Consider the following 17,702-nt stretch of genomic DNA (forward strand, 5'->3'; position numbering starts at 1 on the left):
AGGAGTTTCTGACTGCTTTTGGGGAGGAGACTGTGCTTGTGGGAGGACTTGATGGGTTAGGGAAATCCACTTGGGCGTTAGGAGGGATTGGAGCTGGGGAGAGTAGCCTTCTCAAGGTCAGAAGATTATAGAAAGGGCTGATAATAAATTGCAAGTTCTGGAATGTTAAGACCTAGAAGGGGCCGTAAAGATTGTTGTCTTCCTACTGATATGTTATTGCTATTGTTGCAAACCCTTCCTTTTAGGAAATGGAGGCCCAGTGAGAGGAAGGTGTTTGCCCTGGGGTACCTTGCCTGGATCCGACGATTTCTGAGCCCCATTCTTCATATTCCACCAGATGCCTGCAGTCTCTTTATTATTGCATTGGTTGCACAGACTTACTAAGTCCTTGGCTCTCGCTGGCTAGGATGCCGGAGGGCTCCCTGAGTACACTCTGTCTAAAGTAGGTGCTGTGTCTTTGCTGACAGTCATCAAGAGGGCACAGCCTGCTCTTTGATGGATGGACCTGAGGCCACAGTTTTTGACCGTGAAATGGGTGGGGAACGATTTTTGCTTTAGTTTGCAAGGTGCTTTCATGCCGCCTCACTACCTGTCATCCCTGGGGGGATTGCAGGATATTCCCATTTACAACTGTGCTCCTCATGTGCACATGAGGAAACTGGGGCTCAGGTGATCTCCAGTCTTGCATTAGTGTGGTGCCGTGGTCCATGGGCTTCTTGTATCTATATCTTCGCTGGCTATGGTATTATTGCACCAGTGTCCCTGCTTAATGGTTATTTGCAGTTACCAGAAATTAAGTGGCTTAGCACAACCTAGCTTACAGAGCCAACAGAGGAACCTAAGAACGCATCAAAAGAAGGAATACATGGGGCAGGGGAGACTTGGCCCGTAAAACAGCTGGGCACAGTTATGGGACGGCCTTAGCCTTTTACTCAGAACCTGCTGTGTACCAGGTACTTAGCTAGGTACTAGACACACTATTATTATTTAGGAAATTTTATTATAAAATGAGTATGTTTCTTGTTAAATCAAATAATCAGGATGTATAAAGTGAGAAATCATTTCCAACTGTACACATTATTTCATTTAATTTCTTTAATCTGATCCCAGGTAGATTTTGTTATTATTCCTATTTTGCAGGTGAGGCAGCTGAGGCTCAGAAAAGATTAGTCACTGGTCTAATATCACACAGCCTGCAGGGGTGGGCAGAGCTGGGACTAGGGTGAGGTAAGCGTAGGCAAGGCCCCAGGTGCAACATGGGAGGACAGTTCTTGCACCGGCTCGCTTGCTTGCCCTTGAGTGCACCCTTCAGTGTTGCACCCCGCATGCCTAACCTGCTCCACCCTAAGATCCTGTCCTGTTTGAACCCTATTTTCCGGAATCTCCAGTGTGCTGGGTCCCCTCTCTTTCCCTGACCTGCTGGTGGCTCCCACGCTTGGGTCTTGGTCGATCCTTAGACCAGCTTTAAGACATCCCCCCGGTTTCTCTCTAGTGCAGGCTCCTCCCTGGCACACGACGTGCAGAGAATGCATGGGCTCGCCCATGACCACAAGAGCAGGCAGCAGAGCAGCCACCGAGACCCTCTGACTTTCTGTCCTGTGTCTTCCTTCCTTGAGACCTCTTTGCTTCACCCCTCTGTCACCAGCATCCCTGGCAGCCCCTGCCTCTGCCTGAGGAGGTGACTGTTGGCTGCTGTGACCTCCCGACTCGCAATACCAGAGATCTGCGTGAACTTTTCCCTCTGGGGCAGGGAGGATGTCACTTCTCCCCTGGTTGCAGGGTATAGCTGGTCCCAGGATGCAGCCAGTGCCCAGCATCATTAGATCAGGCTGATTAAGTTCCCAAACGGGCCTCAGTTTCCTCATCTGTCAAGCAGACATCAGTCCTGCCTTTCTCCCAAGACTGTTGTGACAATCAGATGGAAAAACAATGCTTGGGAAACTACTACATATTTTGCAAATGTTACCGACTGTGCAAATTCATATCATTTGTGGGGGCAGGGAGTCCCCCTCCTGGAGTCAGCACATGGCTAATCACAAGACAGTCAGATGGGCTGAAGTATTTCAGTGCAGAAGCTGGAATGTAATTGTAATTCCAAATCTCGCTGTTTTCAACCCTCGTTTTCTTGGGCGGAGGCTGCGATTTGGGCCCACGCTCCCATTCCCTCACACCTCCTTAGCTGCTGCCTGTCACCCTGCCATTTCCTCCTCCTCCTCTTTTGAGTTGGTGGCTTATTGAGTTTCAACAGCATCACTTCCATCTTCACACTCTGTGGTTGCTGCCTGGCCTGTCTGTCTGGGCCCCTTTCTGCCTCCAACCCAGGCCTTTTTGGTGCCAGCGGGCTCCCCTGGGCCCCTTGGGGCGGGCTGTGGGAACATACCGCACCCCTCCAACCCCCAGCTGAGGTCTTGTTTTGGAAGAAGGTTTGAGTTGGCTGTTTCTGTTTTTGGAAGGCAGGTTGGGTGTCCCACTGCTGGAGGGTTACCTGCTGATCTGTAGCTGCTGGACCCAGGCCCAGGAAGATATGGAGTCTGGGCCAGACCCCCGAAAAACATGGGGTGGGGGCCTCTGCTTTGCAGTGGGACCCCAGTGCAGGAACAGGCAGTGGGCAGACTGGAGAGAGAGCAGAGGCCTCCTGGTTCCAGCTCCGTCCTCACTTTTGATGACTTTGGCCTTCGTGTCTTCATGCCCTGGCCCTTACTGACAGCCCTCACACCATGAGGGGGAGTCCAAGCAGCTCATACCCCAGGACCTGAGGCACTGAGCTCCAGCACTGCCCCGGGCCAGGGACTGTGCTGTCAGCCTGGGGGGCAGGAGAGCCATGCAGCCCCTCATTCAGACATCCTGTGGATGCCTGGTAGCTGCTTGGCCTCATTGCTCTTGGAGTTTCCCTTCCAGCTCTGTCATCCTGGGAAAGATTCCTCTCTCCAGGAAAGGTTATAAAACCCACACTGACTAGGAGGCGAGTTCCTGTCTGCCCGGCAGTCATTCTGGAACTGCTGCCGACCATCTGGGCGTGAGGTCAGCGGGACACGGAAATTCCCTATTTCTCTCTTTGTCTTCCCTCCCGAAGTCCTGGCCCTCCCTTGGGTGGCTCCTCTGATCTGCAGAGGGTTTTCTTGTGGTAGGCTGTTTCGTCTTTGTTCCCACGGCCTTGCAGCCTGTTCTCTCCCCTTGCCTCCAAGCTCTGTCTGCCAAGGCTGGCACTGGGGAGAACAGCAGTGCCTACCCCCTGTTTTGCTTCCCCTGAACCCCATTCCCTGTCAGCCCCCAGGGCTGAGGGAGAGCCTGAGCGTTACGTACTTTGGAGGATGTGGAGATGGGTTTCAGTTCCTCTATCCTGCATCTTGCTGTGTCGCCTGGCCTTAATCTGGGCATCTCTGAGGGAGTATGGCAGTGTCAGCTCTGATCCTCGAAGTGTATGGTTATCCAGTGTGCCTCTGCTGAGTGCATCACAGTCAGGCTCTCGGGATGTTTGTATACAGCCTCTGAGGAGGCAGGGGCAGCATCAAGGGTTCCTCTGGTCCTTTCTCTTTCTGCTTTGATTAGAGGTTTATTAAGGCTGGTAGACAGGATGGTCTTGGCCCCTGCTCTCAAGGAGTTTCTCATTGGGCAAGCCAGATGTAGAGTAAAAAGCATACCCAAATTATCATGTAATGCCCACTGTGAGTTCTGTTGAGGGTGAGTGGTGAGCAGGAACCAGGACGCCTGCTGCCACTTATCATCAAAGGTGGCTACAAGCTCCTTCCAGCTCTCGGTCTCCCCGTTTGGAAGTTCCATTCAGCTGTCAATCATGGCTCACCTTCCAAGCGCCAGACCTGTGCAAAGCATGCTCCTGCTTCCAGGAAGTTCTCAGTCAAATGCGCAGATGCTTAACACCAGTCAGATACATTCCATGCTGGTCAGTAAGTGTTTTGCTGGAGTGGCACATGAGAAGAAAGGTCAGCTTAGACAGAGGACCCGGCCCCCACATCTCCCAACATTTTTGAGCACCTTGCTCTATGCCAGTCACTGTACTTAGTACACTGGGTAAACACTTCAGGGTTTGCTTGCTCTGCTGTGTAGCATTGACCTTTCAAGTTAAAAACAAGTCCCCCCCTAAGCTGAGTGCTGACTTTTGTGTTGGGTGGGTAGGCAGCTGTCCTTTGCATCCGTGGGGCCCAGCAAGGCGTGGGAGCAACTAGACAAGTGTTTTTGTCATCTCTTTGTCAGTCTTTGGGGGAGGGGTCCCCCTCACCAGAACTTTGTTTTTCTTTCTGGCCCGTGCCTTCCTGTGGTAATGTGGACCCTCTGGGCAAAACCCTTGTTATTTCTTGTACTACAGAGGCAGGGGAAACAGCCCAGAGGTTACCTAATAGCCTTGTGTTACCCGACAAACTGGCTTGAACTCCTCTGGCCAAAGTCTTGATGGGGAGGAACTGTGGGAAAGTAGCAGGGGTTAACTCAGCTTTCTAAGGCGGTGCTAGATTTGCATGTAGGCTCTCACTTGCTGGCTGTGTGATCCTGGATGAGTTACTTAACCTCACTAAACCTCCCTTATAAAATGAGGATAGTTTAGTTATGTATTTTATTTTATTATTATTTTTTATTTATTTATTTTATTTTTTTTAACATTTTTATTGGGGAATTGGGGGGATGGGAACAGTGCTGGGGAATTGGGGGAAGGGGAACAGACAAGTTGCTGTCATTTTTGTTCTTCAATCTAGTTGTGGAGGATGTTGCCTCACTGGCCCAAGTCGGCACCATCATTGCGCTCCTCCCTGGTGAGGCAGATCAGTCGCCGGCTTCTGGACGGCCGCTCACTGCGGCTGCTGGCCGCTCACGTTGGCTGCTGGCAACACACGGTAGCCCATAGCAACCCACTGCCGCAGGGGCTGCAGCCTACGCCGTCGCCGGCGACCCATGGCAACCCAGCTCCAGGTTGAGCTGTTGCACAGCATCTTAGCTGTGGAGGGCAGTGTCACTGGCCCTCATATGTGGGATCCGAACCGGGGCCCTCTGGCATCCCAAGCGAGTTCTCAACCATCGCGCCACTCGGCCGGCCCTATTATTATTTTTTTTAGTTATGTATTTTAGAGTTGTGCAGCTTCACTGAGATAACGCATCTGAAGTGTTGAATGCAGTGGCTGGCAAGTGGATGATTAATGAATGGTGGCTGCTATTATTAATCCGTTTTTACTCTTTTCTTTCAGGGAGTATTGTGTGGGTGCTCAAAGGGCCTTTGGGGATTCCTGACTGAAACAGTTTTTGCTCTGGGGGTGGTGATCTTAGGAGGGAGGTTTCGGCCCCAAGTCCTTCTGAAGTCCCTGGTAGAGGCCTTTGGAGCTCTTTTGTGTTGGAGAGCTCTTTGTGGGGCTGGAGGCTGGATCAGTTTTTTTCAGCCTCAGAGCCTTTGCATTTACTGTTCTCTCTGCCGGGAATATTCTTCACCCAGATATCTGCGTGGCTAGATCCTTCACCTCCTTCAGGTCTTTGCTAAAATAACTCCTTTTCTGTGAGGTCTTTCCTGACAGCTCCATTGAAAGTCCCTGCCTCGTAATTTTACTGCTTAATTTTTGTCCATAGATATTTTCACGACCCCTAGTACTGTATCTATGTCTATCTAGAATCTCCACCACTACAGTGTAAACACCACAAGGGATTTTTCTCTGTTTTGTTCGCTGATAATTTCCCAGCACCCAGACTAGTACCCAGCACAGAATAGATGCTCAATAAATAATTGTTGAATGAATGAACGAATGCGAGAAAGAAGTTTCTCTATTAAGTCACAGAGCTAGGGTTCTGAAATCACTTTGCATAGTGGTTTCAAATGAAATAAAGCAGATGAAATTGGACAGATTAATGCAGAGCCTTTGCTAAGCAAGTAGATAGTGGTTTGGTGGAAAATTCATCTGTTCTTTAGAACTGGAAGGGACAGTCCGTACATGATATGAGACTGAAGGAGGAGGGTGACAGTGTCAATTAGTATATTAAATATTAGTCAGGGTTTTTTCTTCTTTCTTTAAAAAAAAAAGGTGACATACATATAAATGGAACTTTGGGTTGGATTGACTTGCTTATCCCTTAAGGCATAAGCATTTCACTTTAAAGATCACTGATTTAGTGTAAGACTTTCATTTCCCCTCCTCAGAGGGGAAGGGACTGCCCACGATTTCACAGTGAGTTAATGGTTAGACCGTTTATTCATTTGGTGTTTATTGGCATTCATTTCTTAGCTAATACTGTATTTGGGCCCTGGGAATGCAGTGGTGCAAGGTTCCTGTCCTTTTGGACCCCACTGATAGGACATGAACTCAAGTTTTTTTACTACAATTCCAGTGTTCTTTTTTGTAGTCCATATTGCACCTCACAGTTGATTACTGTTCCAAATGAACCAGTGGTGCAGTGAGGCAGCTGAAAGAAATGTATGCCATTCTTAGGTTGTATTAAAAGAGGCAGAGCGTCCAGATCAAAGGAGGTGACTATCCTGCTCTGCTGTACTGTGGCCAGACCAGCCTGAAGTGCTGTGTTCTCTTTTGGGTTATGGAGACTGCCTTGTGGGACACCTCTATGCCTGGCCAGCCCGCTGATTTCCTGCTGTTGTCCTTACAGCCAGGCGGGCACCACGGCAGGGGCTGAGCCACCCTCATGGAAGGGAGAGGACCATACCGGATCTACGACCCTGGGGGCAGCATGCCTCCGGGAGAGGTGTCCACAGCTTTTGAGCGCCTAGTGGAGGAGAATTCCCGACTAAAGGAAAAAATGCAAGGGATAAAGATGTTAGGTAAAGCAGACCCTGCACTCTCCCTGCAAACCTCCTACCTGTAGCCTGCAGTGCCAGGCTACACCCCTCTGTCCCTCCTGGCCCTGCCTTAGCTCCTGCCCCACCGCTGTGTCTTTATGTACTTCCCTAGCATGGTGGCAGCATTCCCCACCCTGGGTCCCCAGCACCCCAGAATAATCATGACAGACCTCAGAATATCTTGAGGGACTGAGAAAAAGGCCTGGTGTCAGGGAGAGGGAGCTGGAAGGCCCAATCTGTGGATATGGGAACAGAACGGCCGCATCTTCCAGAAGCACCAGAAAAGGGGAGAGCTGACATCACCGGGCAACTGGGGTACGGTCCCCAAGTGTTGGAGCAGGGAGCTGAGCTTGGCGTGATGCAAAACGGGAGTAGGCCCCTTGATTTCTCTTGTCCTGGCTTTTGCTCACGCTGTCCCCACTGCCTAGAGCAGCCTCACCTACTTCCACATGACCGAGTTGTCCCCACCCGACAGCACCCAGCTAAGATGCCATCTCCTCCTCCATGTGACACATTCATTGATTTTCCCATCCAGAGGGACCTCTCTTTCCAATTCCTAAAACTCTGCCTTTGTCTTGCTGCCACCGTCTCTGGTCTTAGGCTTCGGGATCGAGCCCAGTTCCCCGACTTTCCAAACGCTCTCTCCTTGCTTCGCAGACCTCTGTTTCGAATGGCAGATTGGGGAAGAAAGAGTGGAGTTCCCCCTTCGCCACTTGTGGGAGAAGGAAAACTGAGGCCCAGAGGGGTGGTTGGTATTATTGGGGGTCTTCTCCCTTCAGGCAGCCCCTGTCTTTGGGGGCATAGGCCGTGAGAAGCCCCCGGGTGCCATGATGGTTGGCCTAAGACAGCCCCTGGCTTTCTGTGGAGTCCTGGCCAGGTGTGGCTGGAGTGGGACAGGAAAGGGGCGGGGGAGGCTGGGGGGCCAGGAGTTTGTTCCCCTCCACTCCTTTTTCCCTGATTGTGGGGCCCTCTTCCTTATCGGCCTGTTTCTGGTTGTGGGTCAGAATGATGTGTGTCCCACTCAGCCCACAAGGCAACGCTGGGAGTGAGCCTGGAGCCTAAGTCAGGCGAAGCAGCGTAGGGGCACAGGGTGGCGAGAATTGGCGAGCAGAGCTCAGTAATTCCTTTTGCGCCTCCTTCCCCCATTGTCTTTCCAGGGGAGCTTTTGGAAGAGTCCCAGATGGAAGCATCCAGGCTGCGGCAGAAGGCAGAGGAGCTAGTCAAGGACAGTGAGCTGCTCCCACCGCCGTCTCCCTCGTTCGCCTCCTTCGACCACCTGCTTGAGCTCACAGGTCCAAGGGGAGCCCGGGCTGCCCACTGCTTTCCCTTGTGTTCCTGACTCCCGACACCCTTAACAGCGGACTCCCTTCTTGTTCAGAAACCCACACCTCCTCCATGTACCCTTGGGCCACAGACCACCCTCGCAGTCATGTTTTGGTTACAACATCCCCCAGATGCTGGCTGGGACTTCAAAGTAATCTTGTCTAAAAATGGCTAGTGACTCAGCACTTCTGAGCCCTGGCAGACATTAGTTATGGATCATGACAGTCCACTGCAAGATGTGGCCTCAGGATCTTTATCAGCATACTTATTCAGCAAATATTTAATGAGCAGCTACTGTGTGCCAGGCGGAGTGCTCCAGGCATCTACTTCAAGTCACTCAGAGTTGGCATGAGTCTAAACTCTCTGGTCTGGGCACCCCCCTTCCTTCTTACAGCTGGGGAAGAGTGTGCACTTGCCTTTTAGCCTGCCGCAGTGTATTTCAGATGTAAGGTTACATGTGTTACCTAGTAAAGGAAAGCGTTGACTGTGGCTAAGGGTTAAAGTCCTGTGTGTGGTCACTATGCTTTCCTCTGGCATGTCTCCAAGGGCAGTGCAAGGTCTGGGACCGGGCAAGGTCTCTACATGTGGGGCTCAGAGACCTCCTACTGCAGCCTCACCTTACAGCGTTGGCCCAGGCCAGTGTGCCAGCCCTCCATTTGGCTGGTAGTTACATTGGCTGGATGGACAAATGGAAGAAAGTGGTGATATATCTGAGTCCACTCTGCTGCAGTCAGTGGGTGCTTTCCAGCCTCCACTTGTCCATTCAGCAATGTTTTCTGAATCCCAGATTTGTGCCGGGCCCACCCCCAGAGTGAGCCGTGCAGCCACCCTCGGGGCTCTCTGCAGCAAGCGCTCCAAGAAGTCAGGGAGAGAGAGCCAAGTTTGAGCCTTGGCTTTGCAGTTGCTGGCTGTGTGACTCTGGGCCAGTTGGTGACCTTTCCATGCCTCAGTTTCCTTACCTTTAAAATGGTAATACAGAGCTGCATGAGAATTGGCTGAGATAATAAATATAAAAACACTCTGTTAATTGTAAATTGTCATCCTTGTCATCCTTGAGACAGGTCCAGGGTAGCAAGGAGCAGTGGCCACCTTGGGATTTTCCTAACAAGCCCGGGGAAGGTGGTCTTTCTGCACCCGTAATTCCAGGGCTGGGTGTTTCCCCAGGCTACTTGGCCCTGGTGGGACCACCTCCCACTTTCCCAGGCTCATGTAGGGAACTCTGCCTAAGAACTCTTCTGGCCAGGGCTGTTTTCGAGGGGGTAGCATTTGGGTTTTTCCCCTTTCCTTGCTGCTCATCCATATTTTCTTAAATCTCCAGGAAAGGATGCAAATGCCCCAGCACCCCCCACTGACCCTGCACTCCCCAGCAACACGCCAGAGCCAGTCCAAAAACCTCCGTCCAGTGTAAGTTGCATTTGGAGTCCTAGCTGAAAGTTGCCTGGACTTCAAGGTCCTGTTGGCAGATACAGGGACATGAAGAGAAAGGGTTGGAGTCTAGAAGCCTAGGTTCTGACTTGGTGTGTGATGTTGAGCAAGCCAATCTCAGTCTCTCTGGGGCCTCGGTTTCCCATTTTCAAATGAACATCATAGTAAACACCTACCAGGAAGTCTCTGGTCTGCACAAGGAATTCCTCTCATATACTAATTTGCATAATACAAAGCATGTATTGACTATGCACCATGCTAGGAAAACAGATGGATGCGACACGGGACTCGTAGTCTCGAAGGGGGCTCAGAAATTGTCTTCTACGGATTTGCCTCGAGAAGTTTTGTTTGGTATCCTATGACTGGAAGGGACCCAAGTGATTGTATCACTTCGCATCTTCATCCTGCAGATCAGGTCCAGAGAGAGAAGAGCATTTTCCAAGGTCACATAGACAGTTGGGAGGAAACGTAGAGGTGAAAGAAAGATTTTCTCAGGCAGGGCCGAAATCCAGAGCCGGGTTCTGGTGGCCATGAGGCTCAGCGGAAGCTGGTGCAGAGATCCTCCTATCCGTCTGCCATTTCCTGGGACGAGGGAAGGCCGAAATCATCTGTGAAGAGCAGGTTTAATAGTAACCCCAGAGTCAGTTGCTGGTTCAGAGGGACCATCGGCCTATCTGTTGGGAGTGGCTAAGAAATGTGAAAAAGACTGGAACTCCTTGGCCACCCTGGAGTTGGGTGAATCCTAAAAAAATCTCTCCAAATTTGTTGACGCATCTTTGGAACTTATCCGAGATCAGTCCACTTCTCTGGGACTAGGTTGGCAAGGCTGGCCCAGGACCACCTTGGCAGTGGCCACACTAACTGCTGTCTGTATTCTCCAGGTGACCAGCTGGGGACACCTGGGCCTGGGAGACAGCTCTGGTGCCATAGCAGGAATGTTAGATTTGCAGGCCTTGGGTTCAGTCCCTACTTTTGCGTTAACTAATGACGTGCTGTCAGTGTCCTCTTCTGTCCAAAGGGGATATAGCCTTCTGACCATAATGGAGTTCATGAAAACACTTTAAAAGTGAAAGTTAAGAAGAAAAAACAAAACAAAACCCTGAAGTTCTCGTGGCTCAAGACCAGCTAGTCCAATAATCCTGTTATACAGATGAGGAAACTGGTCACAGAAGGGACGTAACCTGGGGTGTGGGCAGACTCGTTGGGAATCCTGCTTTGTGGTCTCACACGAAGTGATGTGTAACTGTGGTGAGCTCAGCCACTGCATGAAGGGGATGCCCAGACGACCTGGATGTGAGAAGGGATTTTGTCCTTCCATCCTCTGCCCGCTCCCCGCTGCTCTCAGCTTTGACTTCCTCTCAGGCAGCCCCTAACTCCTTTTCTGTATAGGGCACTTCCTCCGAATTTGAAGTGGTCCCCACCGAGGAGCAGAATTCTCCGCCAGAGAGCAGCGGCCACGCCAAAAACGCGATGGTGAGTGGACGGCAGGTCCCTGGGCACATCCCACGTCTCCTCTCTGTTTCAGTCACCTGGCCCTGGGTGACAGGCACGGGACCCGCTCACAGGACTTTGGGCACCTTGGAGTCACTTGGGGATACATGGCGGGGCTGGATCAGAGGGTGCTTCTCGCTCATGTATGCAAATCCCTTGCTGGTGACTTCCCCTACTTGGGTTACACAGGCACCCATCATTGTGAAAGCCTGGGCACATCGCCAACCCCACTGGTCTCCACACAGTATGTGTGGTGGGTACCTCCACACAGTATGACTCAATCTGTGGGCCGGTGGGCTTCTAGTCCTGGTAGAATAGAAAGGGTCCCGAGGCCCAGAGCGGCTCATGGCAGATGATTTACCCCATTATGCAGGCTGAGTATTAAATAGGTTCTGTATTTGTCTCCTGGGAACTTTTGTCCCCTTGTCCTGTCCTGTCCTTGAGGGCTCTGAGAAGCTGGCCAAGGCAGCAAGAACCCCCTGCTCAAAAAGTATTTTACTCTATGATCTTGGACCAATCACTTCCTCTAGTTAATAAGTTCCTCCTTAAACCCATCATGTGCCTAGTCTGTGCCAAGCAGACAAGATGGCCTCCCTGCCCCCTGGGAGCTTGGAGAGATCAGAGGATGAAGCAATTTCTGGGCCTTAAATAGAGAGCAGCATTCACCACCTCAGACCCTTTGTAAAGAGAGGCAGTGGGGGAAGGAATGCAGAACTGAAGAAGCAGCATTATCTCCTGTTAGAATAAGGTGCTAACAGTATGACATAGGCCTTCACGCAACGTCAGGAAGCCCAAGTTCCACTCCTAGCTCTGCCACTGACCCTGCAGGTGACCTTGGGCGAGTCCCTTTTCCCCACCTCGGTTTCCCAGCCTGAACCCTGAGGCTTCCTGTAGCTCTGACATCCTGTGACTTCTGTCAGTGTTTAGGGGAGGCCTGCTAGAGGAGCTGACATGTGGGACACCGTGGGAATGGAGCCCGAGGAGGTGTGGGGGCTCAGCCAGGGGCAGTTAGCTGTAAGGTGCCACCATGGATCCTTGGGCATGGTGTTGGCATTACGAAGGCACTGTCTTTGGAAGGCGTGTTCTCGATACAGGAGAGACGGAGACAGAGACTGACTTAGTATTGAGGTAGGGCTGTCTTGCCCACAGTATGCTTCCTTTCTTATACACTTACCTAGATTGGGGCTCTTTGAAATATCTGGAGCTACGATTCTTAACCTGTTTTGAGTCTTGGGAGCTCTGAGAAGCTGATGAACGCTTGGACCATACCCCAGAAGACACACGTATAAACATAAAAGTCAGGCATTTCTGGTCTCTGTGTGGCTCCTTGGTCAAGACTCCCTGAGCCAAAGAAGCAGAGCTGTACCTAGCGGGAGACCCCTCTCCTGGGCGCGCTGCTTTCATGTGTGGGTTCACCTTCATTAGACCCCTGTGAGGCAGGAGGGAGGGCAGGGGAGGGGCGTGTGTACATTCAGTTGCTGAGGATTCTGAGCCCCAGCAGATGAGTGATTTACCCCCAGGCGCGCAGCGAGGCCCCGAGTGTGGGAGGAAAGTGGCCTCACTGCTGGAAAGCCAGCCACTGGCCTGGGAGGCCGGGTCCTGCCCTGTGAGTCAGCCCCAGACAGGGAACCTGCGCAACCGGAGAATTTCCCTGGGCTGAGCTAGGATCAGAGGGGGAAACTGAGTCATGAGGACTGGGGAAGCAGAGGGCGAATGGCTGGGGGCACCTACTCAGACCCTGGTGAAGAGTGGTCCCTGTCCCCTTCCCCTGACAGGAGCTGGGCCCCCTGCCGCACGAGGACAGCAACCTGATGCTGCACCTGCAACGCTTGGAGACCACCCTGAGCGTGTGTGCGGAGGAGCCGGACCACAGCCAGCTCTTCACCCACCTGGGCCGCATGGCCCTCGAGTTCAATCGGCTGGCCTCCAAGGTGCACAAGAATGAGCAGCGCACCTCCATCCTGCAGGTGAGGCCAGCCAGGGCGGGTCACCTGGGATAGGCAGGTGTGCGTCCCCCTCCACCTCCTCCACCTCTTCTTGGGAATCCTGGGTATTCTGGGGACTTCCAAGGGTGATGTTGGTGACCTTGGGCTTCTTGTTTGGAGTGGTGAGCAGGGGAAGGAAGTTGTGGGAAGGAAGAGGAAGGAAATTGGGAAATATGGGGTAGGCAATGCAAATTTCATGGCTGAGGTACCCTGGGGCTGTGGATGTGGGCAGGTGGGCAACAGCCCTGCCCCTGTTCACAGATAGGTGGGGAAAGGGAGGAAACAAAGGCCGGTAGGACCATCCTTGTCCCCCCTTCACAGGTGGGGACGCAGCCCTTGAGAGGTGATTTTCTTTTTTTGCCTCAGGTCACCCAGCCAGTAGATGATGCAGGTGGGATTCGAACCTCGAGCTATCATATTCCAAAGGTCATCCTCTTAACCACCATCCCAACCTGCCTCCCCGATGGAGGAGAAGTCCTTTCATAACCCTGCCGTGGGAATGAAGTCAGATTTCCTTCCTAGGCCAGCCCAGGAAGGTCCTTAGTTCTAGTAGTGACTATTGCTGTGTGACTTGAGACAAGTCACTTATCCTCTCTGTCACTCACTGCCCCTATCAGCAACATGGTGCCAGGAATGCCTGCCTCATGGAATTGCTGTATTAAATGAAGCACCTGGTATAGTCTAGATCATAGTAAGTGCTCAAAAAGTGGTTACTGTTAGGATTTGATGATGACTGGTCATCTGTCCTGAGCAGGGGATCTTAGCCTTGAGGGCCTGGGGGTAGGGAAGGATTCACATGTGGTAAAACTGAGGCTTCACGAGGACCTGCTCAGGACCTGAGCACCTGTCCCTTTAGTGACAGAGCTATAACTTCAAGTTTCCTTCCTCCCTTCTAGACCCTCCTGTGACAGTCACCTGGTCTGTGGTCTCTCCTTTAGGTCAGCAAACATTCAAGTGCCCAGTCTCTGGGGAGGATATCCACCATGTGTGACCTTGAGAAGGGGCTAGGTTGACAAGAGCAGGTGGGGCGTCCAGGCTGGAGCCACAGGATAAGGAGAGATGTGGGGGGCAGAGAACTCCAGGGAGAGTGCAGGACCCCCGTTTCACCTCTAGTTGAAGGGCATGATGGGAGGTGAGGCTGGAGGAGCCTGAGGGCCAGGCTGAGGGAGACGACTTGAAGAGGCATTCAGCTGTCAGCGAGGCCTAAAGGTGTTAAAGCTGAACTCCGGGGAGGCGAACCTGGCTGTTGCATGGGTTTCAGTGTCAACTTTTCGGCTTTGAAATGGGGATCAATACCGGGCCTCATAAAAGGGGGTCCTGCCAAACGCTGCTATTTTTTATATTAGGCCTCTGTTTCTTTCTTTCTTAGTTCTTATCATAGTTTATAATAATTTTATTAGGTGGTTTATGTACTTTATGTTTTTTTCCTTGCGCTTCCTGCTAGACTGTAAGACTCATAATAGGGGCGGGTATCTTGTCTGTCATATTCACCACTCTATCCCAGTGCCTGGCACTTAATAGGTGCCTAATGCACATTTGGTGAATGAACGAATGAATGAGTGAACAACTGAACTGATAGGTGAGCTCTGTGAGCCCCTTTGCTAGAACGTGATGCCTTTTGTGTTGACCCTTCTCCATCGGCTGCTTTGTACCCAGGGCATTTTCCCAGGAACTTGGAGGAAGCAGCCCTCTAGCCTGGAAGGATGGACAGCACGGTGAAGCCACGTCCTGGCCTTCCCTTAGTGACTATGAGCAGGACGTTCTGTTCCCTGGAGGCCTCGCCCAGGGCCGTGGCATCCTGGGTATTTGCCCAGCCTGCATGTAGAGGCAGATTAATCTGGTTTCTCCCCACTCATTCATTGATTTGTGTCTTGGTTCACTCAACAAACACTTCCAAGGCCAAGTATGGTGCAAGGCCTCTGCTGGGCACTGGAACCAGTCACAGCAGTTTTCTGTTCTCTCCACTTCAGAGTCCTCATGTCTGACTACCGTCCAGTTCCAGGCTCTCTCCTCCATGCAGCCTTCCCAAGCCTCTCCTGCGTTAGTCAGAAAGGGCTAGGTCTTGCTGTGGAAATAAACAACTCTGACATCTTCCAGGGTAACACAAAAGTTCTCCCTCATTCTTTATGGCCAGGACTTGTTTTTGCTCCAGTTACTTAGTGGCTCTACCACCTCATGCCCTTTGGAATATGAGGCAGCCACAGCCACAGGGGAAAAAAAAAGCCTGGAGAATCATGCATGGGCCAGCCCAGAAGGGACACTTGTCCCTTCCACTCATCTTTCATAGGCCAGAACTAGTCACGTGATCTCCGCCAGCAGAGGAAATGGAATTGGAAAGGAGCAGATGGAATGTCTGGTGAATACCACTGCCTTTACTCACGGCCCAGCTCACAGCCCCCGCCTCCCTTCTCTGCTCTGTCATCACTGGGGAGAGAGACATCAGGGTACCTGGGTCTGCCAGATGGAGTTTAATCCCTGTGGTGGTTCTTAACAGCTGTGCAACCTCATGCAAATGATTTCACCTGCATTAACCTACATTTAAAATAGAGATGAACTACGTAGTTCTGGGGACGCTGTGAGGCTCCGACGAGGCAGTGGGTGGAACAGCGCCCAGCCACATACCTGTCACGTGTTAAGTGCTCACGATCTGTTGAAAGATTGAGGACTTAGTACTGACATGACGCATCACCATTACTAGTTGATACCTCCCTCCCCTCTCCATCCGTGAGGCCCTGAGTCTGGCTGTCCATCTTCCATGCCCCCACCTCTCAGTGCTTCAACCACAAGTCCTCAGATAGCAAGTGACTGGCAGTTTACAAGGCGCTTGCACTCTCCTGGTCTCGTTTGTCCTCACAGCAACCCTGTAAAGGAGGCAGAGAAGGAACAGTAGTCCCCATTTTGTAGAGGAGAACTGTGTCTCAGAGGCGAAGGAAGCCTGAGCCACACTTGAGAAACTGGTGAGGTCTTGACCAAATGCCCTGTCTTCTGACTCACCACTTGATTACACTGAAAGGAAGCCTCACCCGCTGTCCAAATCGACTGAGCTCATAGGCCTCCTGGGTCTCAGGTCTTCACTTGTTCATTCATTCATGCGGCCATTGTCATTCAGTTGTGTGTTCCTTCAAGAGAGTTAAGTGTTGACATGTGCTAGGTCCTGAGCTCGGGCAGGAGATCTGGCAGTGGACAAGAGAATGGGGATTGGGGGTAGGGGGTGGGGGATAGACATTAAGAAAATAAAGACACAAACAGTTCTTTAGCTCTGATTGTCACAAGTACCAAGAAGGGTGAGAGCAGAGTCCTATGAGCAAGGATAATAAAGGTGACCCAACTCACCTGAGATGTGGGAGTCAGGGAGGACTTCCCTGAGGAGGTGACGTTTAGGCTAAGATTTGAAGCAGGAGTAGAAGTAAGCTAGGGGAAAGCTGGTGGGGAAGAGCGTTCTAGAGTGTTCTAGGCTGTGGGAACAGCAGGAACTCTCCATCTTGGAGAACCAGAGGGCCCTGTGGCTGATTCTTGATCAGGCGTCTTCACGGCTGGCTCCTGAGGGAGAGAATACATCAGGGAGCCTGGACGGGCCTCATGGCTTGGCTCCCTGCTGTCCTGAGAGGGATTGGTTGCAAAGGGGATGTGTTGGGACCTGGTGTGGCTGTAGCTCCGCCCCGTCCTCCAACATCAACCAGTGTTGGGGATGCACCCCTTCTCTTTCCTTGCTCTCACCTGCCTCTCTGCCCTGCAGACTCTGTGTGAGCAGCTTCGGAAAGAGAATGAGGCGCTGAAGGCCAAGCTGGACAAGGGCCTGGAACAGCGGGATCAGGCTGCCGAGAGGCTGCGGTAAGTCTAGGCTCCTCAAGAGAAGGGCTGAGGGGCGGGATGGGGAACAGGAAGGGGTGGGTGCATGGCCCTGATTCCTGGGCTGAGGGCTCTGAGGCCTGTGCCCAGAGCCGTGCTTTGGATGTCAGGTCTCTTGGCCTTTCTCCTTGAGTGCCTTGAGGAGTGTGTTTGTAAAGTGCCTGGAGAACGTCAGAAAGTCTGTACAAATGGTATTCCTTCCTTGGGACCTTCCTCCTAAGCTTAGCCTGTTAGCAGTTGGCCAGCCATTGGAGACAGGGCTCAGGACTTGGCTGCCCCCTGCTGGTCATCTTCCTGTCCTGCTTTGTTTCCCTGAGAACAGTCAGGGCTCCCTCATCTGGGCTAGTGGGTTTCAGACTTTATTGTGCATCAGGTTCACTGAGGGCAAGGCATACAAGTTTACACTCCTGCCGCTCCCTTCTCTGCCGAGATTCTTGATTCCATGGGTCTGAGGCAAGACCGAGGCATCTTTATTCTCCAAAGGGCCTCTGTGAGTATGATGAAGGTAGGCCCAGGCTCACACTTGAGAAACACTGATCTTGACTGTCAGAGCTCAGAGGACCCTTTGAGATCATGGGGGCTACACCCCTCATTGTGCAGAGGGAGACTGAGGCCCAGAGAGAGGCACGTGAGGCCCAGACAGTAATACGTCACTGCTAAGCCACTGCGCCATTTGGAATCAGCATGTATTTATTTACTTCTGCATGTATGTATTTATTTCCAAGCAGTTCGAGTTTTATAGCCACAGTGACTCTATCTATGGAGCCAAAACCCCAGGCTGGAGGAAAGACTCATGACTAGAAGGCAAAAGTACAAATCCCTGCTGTGTGACCTTGGGAAAGCCACTT

The 17,702-nt window shown here is 51.8% G+C and overlaps 1 protein-coding gene across 3 annotated transcripts in view; it reads left to right on the forward strand.

Moving 5' to 3' along the window:
• Positions 1 to 17,702, forward strand: part of TNIP1 (TNFAIP3 interacting protein 1) — a 42,583-nt gene that overhangs the window by 8,561 nt on the left and 16,320 nt on the right. For 2 of the 3 annotated variants that reach the window (XM_019627249.1, XM_019627251.1), the window contains exons 2-7: positions 6,592 to 6,763; positions 7,939 to 8,073; positions 9,423 to 9,508; positions 10,919 to 11,002; positions 12,796 to 12,987; positions 16,742 to 16,836. In XM_019627249.1, coding sequence (XP_019482794.1) covers positions 6,628 to 6,763; positions 7,939 to 8,073; positions 9,423 to 9,508; positions 10,919 to 11,002; positions 12,796 to 12,987; positions 16,742 to 16,836 — 728 coding nt within the window. In that variant the 5' untranslated portion in view covers positions 6,592 to 6,627. The remainder of the gene's footprint in view (positions 1 to 6,591; positions 6,764 to 7,938; positions 8,074 to 9,422; positions 9,509 to 10,918; positions 11,003 to 12,795; positions 12,988 to 16,741; positions 16,837 to 17,702) is intronic. The other variant, XM_019627250.1, reaches the window with a different exon arrangement.

Source organism: Hipposideros armiger, unplaced genomic scaffold (genome assembly GCF_001890085.2).
Source record: "Hipposideros armiger isolate ML-2016 unplaced genomic scaffold, ASM189008v1 scaffold_725, whole genome shotgun sequence".
NCBI lineage: Eukaryota > Metazoa > Chordata > Mammalia > Chiroptera > Hipposideridae > Hipposideros > Hipposideros armiger.